This window comes from Carcharodon carcharias, chromosome 12 (assembly GCF_017639515.1).
Source record: "Carcharodon carcharias isolate sCarCar2 chromosome 12, sCarCar2.pri, whole genome shotgun sequence".
Classification (NCBI taxonomy): domain Eukaryota; kingdom Metazoa; phylum Chordata; class Chondrichthyes; order Lamniformes; family Lamnidae; genus Carcharodon; species Carcharodon carcharias.
The window spans coordinates 81,666,619-81,683,058 of record NC_054478.1 but is presented as its reverse complement, the minus strand read 5'-3'; the positions used below and the strand labels follow the sequence as shown (position 1 = coordinate 81,683,058).

At 42.6% G+C, this 16,440-nt stretch overlaps 1 protein-coding gene across 4 annotated transcripts in view; it reads left to right on the top strand.

The window, feature by feature from the left end:
- Positions 1-268: 268 nt before the first annotated feature.
- LOC121284868 (transcription factor Sp3-like) overlaps positions 269-16,440 on the top strand; it is a 56,556-nt gene continuing 40,384 nt past the window's right edge. For 2 of the 4 annotated variants that reach the window (XM_041200709.1, XM_041200707.1), the window contains exons 1-3: positions 269-486; positions 657-748; positions 926-1,030. In XM_041200709.1, coding sequence (XP_041056643.1) covers positions 480-486; positions 657-748; positions 926-1,030 — 204 coding nt within the window. In that variant the 5' untranslated portion in view covers positions 269-479. The remainder of the gene's footprint in view (positions 487-656; positions 749-925; positions 1,031-16,440) is intronic. The other 2 variants (XM_041200708.1, XM_041200711.1) reach the window with 2 other exon arrangements.

Below are 16,440 nucleotides of genomic sequence, written 5' to 3'. Positions count from 1 at the left end.
CTATCTACCCTGCGCAGTTCTCATACTGAAACAGGGATTAAACCCAACACTCGACTATCGCCTCACATCGAGTCACCTCCCGACTCCAATCTATTCTTTCCCCTCCCCCACCCCCTCAGGGAAAAACATGCAGTGGCTCAACCAAACTTTGAGCGGAAGTGGTGAGATTGACTGCTGAGAAAGCCAATCAACGCTCAGCTCAACCGGACAAGAGGAGAAAAAAAACCAATGGGGGATTCGGTTAGAGGGCGGAGCTTCCGCTATCAGGTTTGGTTGAAGGTCCAGGAACGTCGTGGTTTTTCTGCCGACCCCCGGACGGTCCCGGCTCGAAGCCCCACCCTTCGCCCGCTTCCTGCACCGTCAATCAAAGCAGCACACAACACAAATAAAACCCGAACGACGCTTGCCCGGCGCTAGCGTCCGAAAGGCACCATGTTAACCGTATAAACCGAGCCGGTGTGAGCCGCCCGGGAGCCGCTATGACTGGTAGGTTTGCAAGAAAGGCCGGTCCGGCGGGCGGGCGGGCGCTGAGAGGCGGCGAGGGAGGCCGGGGGCCTTGGGCGGCTGCTCAATCTGATTACATTTCCTTAACGCCGTTTGCGAGTCTTCTCCCTTCTGATCTTTTCTTTTCTCATTCCCCTCCCCCTTCTTTGCAGCTCCAGAAAAGCCAGTGAAGCAAGAGGAAATGGCTGCGCTGGACGTGGACAAGCAGAGCGAGTATCTGCAGCACAGAAACGCCGGGGCGCAGGTAAGGCCGGCCCCCAAACTCGCGCGCTTTCTTTTGTCTTGCAGTTTGCAAATAAACAGAATCTGTTATGTTGGTGTGTGTTCACATGTTTAAATTTTGATGTGTACGGTTACTTCCTGTGTAAGCCCCGGACTAATTCACACCCACTTTCCTCCTAAACCCGCCCCCTGTGGGTAGAACATTCAGCCGTCACCGCTTGCATTGCTGGCAGCTACGTGCAGCAAGATCGGCTCGCCGCCATCGGAGACCGTTGGAGCTACCACAACAGTTGGGACCGGGCTGGTGAGTCAATCAGACAGTGTGCGAACACGCATTTAAAACAAAAACATCAAATATCGCAAAATAAAACGGCCGCACCCCCCCCCCCCATCCCCCCGCGACAGCAAACACAATTACCGGCGCAGTGAAGTTCTGCGAATTCAGCCTTTTGTTACCGACATGTAAAAGTGCCATTTTTCGAAAGAAAAGGCAGACATAATCGTCAGGCAAGTTGGTTATAAAATGATGAACGAATACGTCGATGTACATGCAACTTCATTCTCTGCAGTATTAAAATGCTCTTATGAAAAATAGGGCCCTGCAAAACCTCAGTGGCCTTATTAACTTAATTTTCAAAACACATAACCCTTTATCCTTATTTCTGAGGCATGAGTAAATAAACAGGATTAAATTTTAATTTTATAATTATCTCAAATGATGATCTTTGGCAGCTTCCTCAACCCCAAGTAAATATTGCACCTAGGAATGCATTACGCACCTGAGTGTATCTTAGCTCATAAATTTTCAATAAGAATAATTATTTCCCTGTCTGTGGAAATAAAGCCCAAGAAAAATTGGGGTAGACAATATTTTTCAAAAAGGAGAAATTGTATGAATTCTTTCACTTACTACCTGCTCAAAATCCAACTTTGTCATACTGTATGTTACGCAATGGTTTAACCGTACAGTTGGCTTGTTTCTTCAGCTATCCATTCTGTTTGCTTTAAGAATGCAAAATGGATATTAGGATTAAAAGCTCAGCAAACCTTTAAGCTATTTGTCAGCCTAGAACTTGCTTTGGTGTAAGATGGGAATTTCCTAGCCACCTCAGTTTTTTCGGTCTTTTCTTCCAATTGCCCGTGTGATCAAGGATATTATTTCCAAAGCAGTTCTGCTCTAAATTTTCTGGAAGCTATTAGTGGTATTGCTAAAGCGAAAGGGCAACATGGTCAAGCATACTAGAGTGATTTGTGGAACAACTGATGGTGCACCAGTAATTAACTTGGCAGAAATTCTCTGCACTCATTTAATGTAATGGAGTTTCAGATCTTTGCTATGTCTTTTGACAAAACTATTGTCAACGGTGATATGAAAAAATAACAAATATAGGCCAGTGGGGTTAGAAAGAAACAAAATTGTAAGTGCTTTTTGTAGTCGGTTAATAGACCACTACAAATGCTTACTTTTAACTTAGCCTCCCTAAATGCCCCTCCATTTTTTTTTAGCAGTGAATAACTGTTCAAATAATGCTTCTTTTCCTCCCCCTTCCTTTACCCCAGTAGCAATGAGACTGGCATAATTAACTTTTCTATTGATCAAATGTTATGATAATCTTAGCAAAATGCCAGCTATTTTGTACTTTTGAGTTTATAGAGTACAGGTACCTGTCTTGACTGGGTAGTGTTTTTTGATTCTGAATCACCTGAATTTTCTGAAAATCATACCTTGCATTGGTATGCAATTAGTAACCATTGTCTTTCTAGCTTGTGTATTGTATAGTTCATGCACCCATCGCTGGCAGACTTTGGTGAAATTACCTCTGGAATACACCCAGCTCTTCCAATCCATGAGAATTCATCTTTTGATTCAAGATCTCCCAGTTGTGATTTTGGAAGACCACTACACTGCAAAGGCCTCCAGAAACCAAAAATCTTTATTTTAATGTTATGGGAAGAAAGCACTCTTGAATCCCAAGTAAAATGGTACAGAAAATTAAAATTGGGGCATTTTGTCTAACTCCTCATTGTTTCCAGAAACATGCCTGTTGACTGGAGAGGGAAAGTAAATATCAGGAATACTCTACATTGCAGAAAAGACATGGACATGTAGTCCTTGTGCATTCCCAGCAGTATTCACCTTGCTTGAGTGTGATGAAAATGACGACTAAGTGCAGACATTCTCGCCTTTACTAGAATAAAGGCAACCAAATATACATGGGAAAGGACCTCTGCAACAAAAGAATGTAAAAAAAAAAAATTGATGGTGTCCTCATTGTGATGCACAAAACATATAGCTTGGGTCATATAGACCTTCAACAGGAAGAAAGTTTCCATCTACCTGATGCTGTAATTGTACCCTACATTATACTAATCTTACCAAATGAGGTAGTTTGTACCTCGGCTCCCCTACAATCTCTTGTTGATAGCTTAACAGAATTAAGGCTGCAGCTAAAATTGAAATGGTTTATCCTTGTTTTATGGACCTGTGATTAGCTTAATATACTAGTGTTTATTGAAACCCACTTAAATTCAAAATATACAGACTAACATTTTTATCTAGCCACTAGCAGATGTGTTGTAGTATGGTGTGATGTTTAGCTGCTTATCTGCTGTATCCCTCTTTTTAAGGTTTGAATACTCTGGGTGGGGGTAAACAAAACCATAAACACACACATTTGAGGAAATGGTAGCTGCTTGTATACCCTTAGTGAATTAGAGGGTGATTTATACCTGTTCATAAATTACAGCTTTAAGTCACCATGACCCACATGAAATGCTGGTTACTTCAGGAACCTTAAAGTATATTAGTATCGGGGACATGTCACACTTAGTGGTTTTCATCTATTTGGCCTGGAAAGCATATTGGGTTAATTTTATATTATGAAATTAAATTCAGCTATTAGGGATTGACTTCTTGAAACACACACACCGTCTGGGTTATTGATCAGACACATTAGCTGATGCTCTGGGTGAAGAATTGTATTTCTTGCAGGCTAGGTTAGTTTGAGAAGATGCATTCATCTGACACCTGGAAATATTCACACTTGTAATGCTAAAATGGCCCCCATTCTTTGTCTCTTTTGTTAGGACTTTTGCTGAGCTTAAGTTTACTTTCTATAACACCCACACTGGTAGGGACAGATGCTAGTGTTCATTGGCAGCTTAAAGTGGAAATTCTCAACACAACTGGAGGAGGTGCAGGGGTTTAAATGTATTGCTTCAAGGTGGGGGAAAGTACTGGTTTTGGGTCTGAAACAGGAAAGGGAGCTTTTGTAAAGTTAGTGCCAGTCAATTTGGTAATAATTGCTTGCAAAAGTGAAATAACCCTGTATCAAGAGCAAAGTTTGCAGTATGAACAAAATTTGCAGTATATTTTTTTTGAATTTACAGTAAGCATTGGGTAAGATGTTGTGCCAAGAGTGTTCTGTTCAGTTTTGGATTACATGTAAAATAAAAGTTAACTGGCTTACAGTTGGCCTTATCTCATTTGAGTCATCAACAGTCTATCTTTCAGAAAGCAGGAGAAGGTTACGTAACTTTCTGTATATACAACAGCATTAATGAAGATAAACTTTCAATTTGGGAAAAATGGAAGTTCAGCCAAAAAAAAAAGAGGGCGATCAAAAACATTTGTCGTCAAGGTAGGTGTTAGGGTTGAGGGAGTGTATTCCAGAGATTCAACTTTGGTCCTCTTTTTATTAGCTTCTAAAATGTATTTTTGGGGGTCGATATGAACTGGGTTATAAAAATATAGTCAAAATATTGATTAATTCACCACAAGAGGAGGATAACAAAAAGTGAGCATTCTGCTTAAAAATATTGAAAGTGTAAATGAGAGACGCCTGAAGTAAATGGATAGAGGAGAGGGAACCTCAAATATATGATCAGTGAGGAGGAGGAGGAACTGTGGCTGAACGAAACCAAGCTTGAAAAAGATTGCTTAAAGACTGAGTCCGTTAAGTTAGGTTCAGTGAGACTTGACCTATCATTTTAAGTTAAAATCGATCCAATGCAGATTTTGACAAAAATAAATGATATTGATGCTCTAATGATGAGCTGCTTAGTCCTTTATTATGGGTGTAGAATAGCCACATACGTGTAAGTGGATAAAGTATTTGCAGCATTTTCTAATGTCGATCCAGCGGACAGTATGAACTATGATGCATCAAGAATAGCACATTACATGATTTACTGCCTGAAGTTCTACAGGCAAAGATTTAAGAAATTCAATAAGGTTTTAGCAAAACAGTCAATGCAATGTCTTTATCCTCGCACTGGTAGGTGATAGTTCTTATTGGCAGCTAATGGGCAATTTCTCAACACAGCTGGGAGAGGAGAGATGGTTAAGCATTTGCTATTTGGTTAAGTCTTTTTCATTGGGTGGAAAATGACAGCAGCAAACTTTGTGCCTAGAGCAGAGAGACAGCAGTCTTTTCCCCTGAAGTTATTGGCAGTTAGTTTGTTGATGCTGATTCATAAGAGTGAGGTAGGCCTTAAATGGAGAAGAATTTGCATTTTTTTTAGCAACAGGAAATTAATAAAATTTATTTTGTAAACCGTATTCTTTTCAGTCACTGTTTTCTTGGAAAATAAACTAGTCCATTGATTTACATACGGCCTCTTCATTGGGTTGTTGAGCAGTCCTTCCCTGTAGAATTGGAGAACTACAACTCTCATACAAGGTAGGGGAATCAGCAGGACTAGGTACGGGGAGGTTTGAGCTTTATAAACAGCAATACCGGGGTTATTGGTATTTTGCAGTATTGGAGAGGAAAGTTGCAAGTATACGTCAGCAGAGTGCTGGTGGTGGGAAAGTGACTTTGGAATTTGATGTGAAGTGGCACAGTTATTTGAGTCTTTTCTAGTTCTTTTAATAATATGGTGTTACCATTTGGTCTTAACTAGCCATATGTGTCATTTTAGAATTAGTGGTTTCATCACTACCCAATGTAGTGGAAGGAGGAGAGGGGAATATAGATGTAGGAGAGGGGAAGGAATATGGGGAACAGGCATTGGTTGAGAAATAATTATGGAGGAACCTTCAATAAAATCATCTGTTGGTAGGGTGCTGTCAAAGACTGGAGGAGCGAGAGCAGTTTAAATTCAAGAACATTTGATGCCGTTTCATTGTTGCACTGTTGCCCTAGTCTGGACATATGTGAGGCACAGCAGGACTGCTTATGCACAGCTTCATAAGTGCAAGAAGTGGAGAGTGATTAATTGGGTAGGAGAGAAGAGGGAAAATATGGGAGGAGGATTGAGTGGAGGAAAGGAGGGGTAATAGGGGTACAGGTACAGGAGAAGAGATGGGTAACATGGAAGGTGAGATGGTAGAGGGGTTCTGTTGATTGAGCTGTATGGTGGACTAGGAAACCCTTTTGAGGTGAGTGGAGGGACAACTTGCCTCCTGGCTGCCGGCGTAAAACTTATCATTTTGATTCTCATTTGGCTTTGCTCTTTCCCTCAAATGCTGAGAGCTCGATTTTGGAACTTCTCTCTCTCCTTCACTGATATTCTCGTGTGTTTTTTTTTGGGGCCTTATACTCCAATTCTGTGCTATTGCTCTCCCCCCACCCTCCAACCGCCCCCTTTCAATTTTTACTTTTGCCACCTTTTCTCTTTGCTTTTCTTTCTGGTGGGAATTGATAACACTGACTGGCAAAGGGGTCACATTTTGGGTGGGAATTATAGGGAAATGTGACCTTCTCAACCCCTATCCCAAACAAGTACACCTCATTGCATTTTTTTAACCCCTTTGCCATTATGTTCCCACTACTGATTGTCAATGCTACAACCCCTTCAGCCCTAAGCCTACTTCTTCCCTTTGTACTTCTCTCTGTTCTACTTCCACTTTTTTATACTCAGTTCTCCTCTCCTCTTCCTCCCCACCCCCCTGCCCCCCACATACTCTACCAAGAGGCCCACTTACCTACATTAAGTAATAAAATCTCTGCACTTTTTAAAAATGTATGGAATACAAACCAAAACCTCATCTGAACAATTTTCTACACACAGCCTCTTCTTTAAAAAAAATCTGCACATGTGTACACTAAAGCTTTTCCAAAAGTATTTGAAGAATAGCTTCTGAGCAGAAAATGCTAGCACCGAAGTACACAGTGTCTGAAGGCATGAGATTGATGGGTGGAATGGCATTTGTAGCAGAGAGTTCATGGACCAGGCCACTCAGGAGGCAGCATATCCAAGGATGGGAAATTCCTGACCCAGACTTGGAATACAGCAGGGTTAATATCTCAAATCTGTGGAAGGATTCTCAATGGTTGCAGATTAGATGACAGCAGGCCAAGAATTGGATGAAACAGGCAGCAGGAAAGAGCCAATGTTAGGCCCAGAAATCAGGAAATGTTGATGTCCAAAGGGACCTGAGTGCCCTTGTTCATGAGTTACTGAAAGCTAAAATGCAGGTGCAGCAAGCAATTAGGAAAGCAAAAGGTATATTAGCCTTTATTTGCAAGAGCGTTTGAGTACAGGAATAAAGATGTCTTGCTTCAGTTGTATAGAACCTTGGTTAGACCACTCCTGCAGTATTGTGTACAGTTTTGGTCCCTTTACCTAAGGGAGGATATACTTGCTATGGAGGGAGGGCAATAAGATTCACCAGACTTAATTCCTGAGATGGCCAAACTGTCCCATGAAGAGAGATTGAGAAGACTGGGCCTGTATTCTCTAGAGTTTAGAAGAATGAGAGATAATCTAATTGAAACTTACTAACATCTTAAGGGGCAAAACAGAGGAGATGTGGATAGGATGCTTCCCCCGGGTGGGGGTGTTGGGTGTCTAGAACCAGGGCGCACAGTCTCAGATTAAGGGACAAGCCATTTAGTACTGAGATGAGAGGAGAAATATCTTCACTCAGAAGGATTCTAGAGGACCTTTGGAATTCTCTACCCCAGAGGGCTCTGGAAGCTTAGTCATTGAGTATGTTCAAGACTGAGATCGATAGATTTCTAGGTACGAATGACATCCAAGGGATATGGGGATCAGATAGATGATCAGCCATGACTTAGATGAATGGTGGGGCAAGCTGGAGAGGTTGAAGGGTCTATTCCTGCTTCCTATTTTAAAATTAAGTTTTAAATGGAAGTGCAGAAAAGGTTTGGAGGAGTTTAGAATCGGGCCACATCACACTTAAAGCATAAAATGGTAACTACCTGTGGAATATATTGAGGGCAATCTTTAACAATGTAAAAAAATTAAAGTTAGATGCAGTATCACCAAGACAAACTGACCTCTGAACAGCAGTGGGACTGAAAGTTATGTGTAATATCTATCTGCTGTACAGTTAAAAGCAACACTTGCATGTCATCTTAGTATGACAATTGTGATACAATAAGTAGATTTCGCCATGGCACTGCTCGCTGGGTCAGGATAATAAATTGAATTTTTAAGTGTAATGCCTAAATTGTGATTGGAAACTAGATTAGCACATTATGTACTATGAGCAATTCTTCCATGGTAATTGGTGATTGAGTTAGAGACTTTGTAAGAATTGAAATGCCAATCGGCATTTGGTGGCACAGGGATCTGAGAACATTGGCAAGGGAACTTATAATCTGACATTTGTAGGATGAATTCTGACAGTATTTTGATAGCATCTAGGAACATTGGTACAAAAAGTTGGAAGAGGAATCCTAGGATCTGGAGCAATTGGGGAGGGACGTCTATAAGCTTGGGGTGATTCTGGTTACATTGGGGTTTGTGATGATTGAGAGGGGAAGTAATATTTGATGTAGGCTGAGTCTGGCATTATTATATCCTGCCCTCTCGATAATCTTGTGAGGGAGAATGAGATCCAAAATGCTTTTTCTTTACTCATTCATGGGATGTGGGCATCGCTGGCTGGGCCAGCATTTATTGCCCTATCCCTTGTTGCCCTTGAGAAGGTGGTGGTGGTGAGCTGCCTTCTTGAATTGCTGCAGTACATGTGGTATAGGTACGCCCATAGCCCTTTTGGGAAGGGAGTTCCAGGATATTGACCCAGCGATAGTGAAGGAACAGCGATATATTTCCAAGTCAGGATGGTGAGTGACTTGGGGGGGATCTTCCAGGTGGTGGTGTCCCCATCTATCTGCTGCCCTTGTCCTTCTAGATGGGTGGTGGATGTGGGTTTGGAAGGTGCTGTCTAAGGAGCCTTGGTGAATTCTTGCAGTGCATCTTGTATTTGATACACACTGCTGCTACTGTGTGTTGGTGGTGGAGGAAGTGAATATTTGTGGATTTGGCACCAATCAAGCGGCTTGCTTTGTTCTGAACAGTGTCAAGCTTCTTGAGTATCGTGGGAGCTATCCTCATCCAGGCAAATGGGTAGTATTCCGTCACATTCCTGACTTGTGCCTTGTAGATGATGGACAGGCTTTGGGGAGTCAGGAGGTGAGTTACTTGTTGCACGATTCCTAGCCTCTGACCCACTCTTGAAGCCACAGTATTTATATGGCTAGTCCAGTTCACTTTCTGGTCAATGGTAACCCCAGGATGTTGATAATGTGGGGGGGGGGGTGGGGGATTCAGTGATGGTAATGCCATTGAACATCGAGGGGCGATGGTTGGTTTCTCTCTTGTTGGAGATGGTCATTGCCTAGCACTTGTGTGGTGTGAATGTTACTTGCCACTTGTCAGGCCAAGCCTGGATATTGTCCAGGTTTTGCTGCATTGGATCATGGACTGGTTCAGTATCTGAGGAGTCACGAATGGTGCTGAACATTGAGCAATCATCAGCGAACATCCCTGCTTCTGACCTTATGATGGAAGGAAGATCATTGATGAAGCAGCTGAAGATGGTTGGGCTGAGGACACTATCCTGAGGAACTCCTGCGGTGATGTCCTGGAGCTGAGGCGACTGACCTCCAACAACCACAACCATCTTCCTTTGTGCTAGGTATGACTCCAACCGGTGGAGAGTTGGCCAATTTAGAACTATTGAAGTCCAGCCCCCTTATTTTCATATATTAGCCTCCCTGTCTGTCCAGCCTGCAACCCTATTTTGTGCCTTTAAGTATTCCCACCATTACTTCTCCCATTGTCTGTCCATTCCTGTCTTTGTTTTTGGTTTAAAGCATTTTGTGCATAAATTTTCCGCTTCAAATTTATGGATGTAAAATTGCCAGAAGTGGGAAATTTAATATACTACTGGTTGATAGCATGGCAAATATGGATTGAAGACTTCAGGTGAAGAAGATTTTAAGAGCGTGAGATAATTGAACCAGGGCAAGCAGATGTAATTCATCCTTGTTTTTATATTTTCGTGAAAAACAAATACCCACATTTCTGATGTAAATCTACTATCCTTTTAATTGCACCATTTTGTCAGTAGTTGTGCTGCCAATATCAAGCATTAATTATTGCATAAGAAATAGAAGTACTAGACCCTTGATCCTGCTGTGCCATTCATTAAGATCAGGCCTGACCTTCTACCTCAACTCCACTTTCCTGTCCTATCTCAATATCTCTTGATTACTTTGGTGTCAAAAAATCTGTCTATCTTAACCTTGGATATGCTGAACAACTGTGCATCACAACCCTCCTGGAAAGAGAATTCCAAATATTCATATCTGAGTAATGCCATTTCTCCTTATTGAGGTCCTAAATGTCCGGCCATTATCTTGAGACTATGACCCCCTAGTTCTAGACTCTCTCGCTAGGGGAAATAACTTCTCAGCATCTATCCTGTCAGCCTTCTGTGCAGTTTGTAGTTTTCAGTACCTCTAAGCTCCAGAAAATAAAGACCCATTCTACTTCTTCATCTCTCCTTGTAGCATAGCCCTCGTCCCAGAATTATCGGAATCTTTGTTGCGCCACCTCTGAGGAAAGTATATCTTCCTTGGATAAGGAGTCCAAAACTTACACTCTCAAGTGTGGTCTAATCAAACGCCTTCCTTAATCTTCTTACTACAAATGGGTTAGAGTATGACTGACGTAAATCTGTTTTCTTGATTGCTTGATGTGCCTGACTTGTCCACAAGGGCTCCTAAGTTTCTTTGGATATCAACATTTACTAGTTTCTCAATTAAAAAATAATACTGCTTTCTTCCTATTTCTGTCAAAGTGGTTTCCTATTTCCCCATATTATACTCCATCTGCCATATTTTTGCATACTCACTTAACCAGTCTATATCCCTTTGCAGTCTCTTTGTGTCCTCCTCACAACTTGCTTTCCAATCTAGCTTTGTCTTGTCTCTTGGTCCCCTCAAGCAGTCAGATTTAAAGTTTTGGGCAAGAGATAAAGGGGGCTGGGGGGAAGAATTTTTTATAAGTGGTAATGCTTGGAACCCACTGCCTATGAGGGTGGTGGAAGCAGAGGTAATCGTTGATTTCAAACGGAAATTGGGTAAACTTGAGAAATGAACTTGCAGAGCTGAGAGGATAGAGAAGGGGAATGGGACTGACTGGATTGCTCTGCAGAGAGCTAATGTGGACTTACTGGGTTGAATGGTCTCCTTCTGGACTTTAATGACTAATTATAGATTGTAAATAGCTGAGTCCCAAGCAATGATCCTTGTACCGTCCTACTAGTTAACTCAAAATGACCCATTTTATTTCTAATCTGTTTTCAGTAAGTTAACCAATCCTCAATCCATGCTAATATATTACTCCAAATCCATGAACTCGACTTCATTTAACAATCTGGCACTTCCCTGAATGCCTGGCAAAGTCTACGTAGAAGTTTCTATTATAAATATGGATTTGGAAAGTCAAAGTCGGAGCAAAATTTGACTTATGCCGCTTTTAGCATAAGTTTCCATGAACAAATCACCCCATAAAATGTTTAGTTGATTTATGCGGTTTCGAAATGTAAGGAAAACCTCAGAAATAGTTCCTCAGATTTTTGACTGAATATATAACAAACCAAAAATAGTGATTGGCTTTTTGAAAGAAAAATCCATGCTCCAAAATAATTTTTCTAACCATTGACAAAGCAACCATGATAATAGCTGTTCCTCTTCCCATTTGTTCATAAATGGGTAAACAAAATATATGAATTTGTTAATGCATGTTTGTGATTGTCATTTAGCTGAAATTAAAGATTTGAAAATTCAATCTCCAATTTCTTGCAAATATTTTTGGAAGCAATGAAACTCAAATATTGACAGGATATGGGGAATTGCCATCCTACCCTTCAACTTGCTTTGCTTACTGGGAAAGTTTGCTGCTTGCACATGTTCAGAATACACAGTTACATGGTACTCCACATGTTGTTAGGTAAGAAGTTCTAAGATATTGACCCAGTTAAATTAAAGGAATGGCATAATGTGCCTTAAGTCAGGGTAACTTTATGACCTGGATAGAGACTTTGGAGTTAATAGTATTTTCTTGACCTTTCTACTCATGGTAGCGGTCACATGGATGAAGTGCTGCTAAGTCACCTTAGGAGAGTTGCTGCGGTGTATCCTATGAATTGTACATGCTGCAGTTCTAGTATGCCATTGGGTCTATGGCATAGGTGCTAATTAATTAAATAGGATGATGTCCTCTCTTTGACTGTTGATCGGTGAGTATGCCATATCACTGTTTGCTTGAGCTTTGTAGATGAGCAGGTTTTTTCAAGATACCCACTCTTTACTCTGTTCTTGTAGTCATGGTGATGGTATGACTAGTCAGTGCTGACCCCCCCAAAAATAATGGTGAGAGACTTGGTGAGTGGTTGCTTTTTTCAGAATGTGATTTTTAAGGTTAACATACTAATTATTTGATTGCAGGATATGTGTACGTGATTAGCACTTTAAAATGCAGAATTAATAAAGATGACTTGATATCAAGTGAAAACTGTTTCTGAATTAAAGGCAGAACTAGTAGTGTTTTTTTTTAATTCATTCATACGAGTTATCAACAAAGTTTGACACTGAGCTGCATCAGCAGATAAAGAACAAATGACCAAAATCTTGGCCAAAGAAGTAGATTTTAAGGTGCATCTTAAAGGATGTTTAGAAGCGAAGAGATTTGGAGAGGGAATTCTAGAACTTAAAACCCAGGCAACTTAAAGCATAGCAATCAATGGTGGAATGATTTAAAATAGGAGGCCAAGAGGCCAAAATTGGATTAGTGTAGAGGCATGAGGGTTGTATGGCTGGAGGAGGGTACAAAGATGGGCAGGGTCATGGAAAGATTTGAAACCAAGGATAACAATTTTAAAATTGAAGCATTGCCAGACCAGGAACCAGTGTAGGTAAGCGAGTAGTGGGGTGATGGGTGAATGGGACTTGGTGTTTGGATACAGGCTGTAGAGTTTTGGACGAGCTGAAGTTTATGGAAGGTACTATAAGAAAAGATTGGACAGAAGTACATTGGAATAGGCGAATCTAGAGGTAACAAATGCATTCATGAGGGTTTCAGCAGCAAATGAGCAGAGGCTGGGATGGAGTTTGGTGATGTTAGGGAGAGACCGCCTTGGTGATGGTGGGCATATGTTGTAAGCAGCTCATTTCGAGGTCAGATATGACACCAAGGTAGTGAACCGTCTGGTTTGGCAGATAGGTGCCAGGGAGAGGCCCGGAGAGCAGAGTTTGTGGGTGGTCTTTGACTCATCTAGTCTTGGTTGTTAGGTAAGCAGTGTAACAAATTAGAGATAATGGGAGGGATGTGGAGAGGCAGAGCTGGGTCTGAGTATATGTGAGAACTACCACTGTTTTCTGATGATGTCACAGATGGGCAAAGGTAGATGAGAAGTGCGGGTATCCTAAGACCCGTAGGGACTTGAGGTAATGGCATGAGAACAGGAAGAAAATGATAGCTGATTCACAGACTATGACTGGATAGATAAAACTGGAACCAGTAGAGTGCAGTCCCAGACAACTGAAGGATGGAAGAGAGGCTTTGGAGGAGGATGGTGCAGTCAGGCATGTCAGAGTCTGCAGGCATGTTGAGATGAACAAGGAGGGATAGTTTTCCATTGTCACCATCACATAGGAGAACATTCGTAACTTTGAGGGCTGTAACTGTATTGTGGTTGGAAGCATGATTGGAGGTATTTAAACATGCCTTCAGGAAAGATCGACACAGATTTGGAAGGTGACAGCAAGTTCAAGGACTGGAGAGGAATGGGAGGTTGGAGAAAGGGTGGTCATTTCCTAATATTCTCTCTCCATCCTCGACTTCCCAACTTATTTCCTTCCATGGCACCCCTGGAAAAATCTCATCCAAATCAGTTCCAACTGCACTTCCAAATTCCCAGTTGTCTAGCCTTTGGCCAACCAGTCGCCATTCTGCTCGGTCACGCACTTGCCTACACCTTTACAATAGTCCCTATGAAAGCCATTGTGCTCTCTCACACTGGTCATTCCTGGAAGGCAGGTGGGGGAATCCAGGGTGCTTTTTTAAGGAGTGGGGTGCTGACTGCAGATTTGAAGGGGTGGGATAGTATGTGAGGAAAGGGAAATGTGAACAATGTGGGGGGCTGTATGGGAAGCTGGGTGGTCAGCATTTTAGTGGGAATAGGATTGAGGAGATGGGCATCATGGACAAGATGAGTTTGGACAGGGCATGTGGGGAGATAGAGATATACGAATTCCAGTTGGGGGAGGTGGTAACTTAAAAGGTTTTTGAGCCAGTGGGATATGAGAATGGAGGGAAGTAGCAGAGGCAGCTGAATGGTTGGTCTCAAGCTTGGTGACAAAGAAGTCCATGAACTCCCTGCACTTGCTAGAGTTGAGGGTGGAGGATAATGGGAATAGGGGTTTCTGAAGCTTAGGGTTATTTTTGTATTCCCAGGTGGTCCTGAAAGGAAAGCATAAGAATTGTAACATTTTTAATGCAAGCAACATGGCTTTTGTATTTCAGGAGCAGGTACTAATTTTTTTGATTCACTTATGGATGTGGGCTTTGCTGGCTGAGCGAGCATTTATTGCCCGCCCCTAGTTGTCCTTGAGAAGGTGGTGGTGAGCTCCCTTCTTAAACAGCTGCAGTCCATGTGGTGAAGGACACCCACAGTGTTGTTTGGAAGGGAGTTCCAGGATTTTGATCCAGCGACAGTGAAGGAACGGCGATATATTTCTAAGTCAGCGTGGTGAGTGACTTGGAGGTGAACTTCCAGGTGGTGGTTAGATTCTCTCTCGCTGGAGATGGTCATTGCCTGGCACTTGTGTGGTATGACTATTACTTGCCACAGGTCAGCCCAAGCCTGGATATTGTGCAGGCCTTGCTGTATTTGGTCATGGACTGCTTCAGTATGTGAGGAGTTGTGAATGGTGCTGAATATTGCGTACTCATCAGCGAACATCCCCACTCCTGACCTTATGATGGAAGGAAGATCATTGATGAAGCAGCTGAAGATGGTTGGGCTGAGGACACTACTTTGAGGAACTCGTGCAGTGATGTCCTGGAGCTGAGGTGACTGACCTGCAACAACCACAACCATCTTTGTGCTAGGTCTGACTCCAACCTCTGGAGAGTTTTCCCCTTAATTCCCATTGAATCCAGTTTTTCTAGGGCTCCTTGATGCCACGCTTGGTCAAATGCGGCCATTATGTCTAGGGCAGTCACTCTTGCCTCACCTTGAGAGTTAGCTCTTTTGCCCATGTTTGAATCAAGGCTGCAATCAGATCAGGAGCTAAGTGGCCCTGGCGGAACCCAAAATGGGTGTCGGTGAAGCAAGTGTCACTCGATAGCACTGTTGATGACCCCTTCCATTACTTTACTGATGATGGAGAGTAGACTGATGGGTTGGTAATTGGCCTGGTTGGATTGTCCTGCTTTGTGTGTACAGGACATACCTGAGCAATTTTCCACATAGTCGAGTAGATGTCATTCAGTGTTATTAGCTTTATTGGAACAGCTTGGCTAGGGGCGCAGCAAGTACTGGAGCACAAGTCTTCAGCACAGTTGCTGAAATATTGGCAAGGCCCATAGCCTTTGCAGTATCCAGTGCCTTTAGCCGTCTCTTGATATCACGTGGACTGAATTGAATTGGCTGAAGACTAGCATATGTGATGCTGGGGACCTTTGGAGGAGGCGGAGGTGGACCATCCACTCGGCACTTCTGGTTGAAGATTGTTGCAAATGCTTCCGTCTTATCTTTTGCATTGATGTGCTGGACTCCCCTATCATTGACGATGGGGATATGTGTGGAACCACCACCTCCAGTGAGTTGTTTAATTGCCTTCCACCATTCACGACTGGATGTGGCAGGACTGCAGAGCTTAATCTGTTCCGCTGGTTGTGGGATTACTTAGCTCTGTCTATCACTTGCTGCTTATGCTGTTTGGCACGCAAGTTGTCCTGTGTTATAGCTTCACCAGGTTGACACCTCATTGTTAGGTATGCCTGGCATGCCCTCCTGCACCCTTCATTGAACCAGGGTTAATCCCCTGGCTTGATGCTAATGGTAGAGTAGGGGCTCTGCCGGGCCATGAGGCTACAGAATATGCTTGAGTACAATTCTGCTGCTGCTGATGGCCCACAGTGTCTCATGGACGTCCAGTCTTGAGTTGCTAGATCTGTTTGAAATCTATCCCATTTAGCACGCTGGTAGTGCCACACAAGATGGAGGGTATCCTTAATGTGAAGGCAGGACTTTGTCTCCACAACAACTGTGCAGTGGTCACTCCTACTAATACTGTCATGGACAGATGCATCTGTGGCAGGCAGCTTGGTGAGGATGAGGTCAAATATGTTTTTTGCTCTTGTTGGTTCACTCACCACCTGCTGCAGACCCAGTCTAGCAGTTATGTCCATAAGGACTCGGCCATCTCAGTCAGTAGTGGTGCT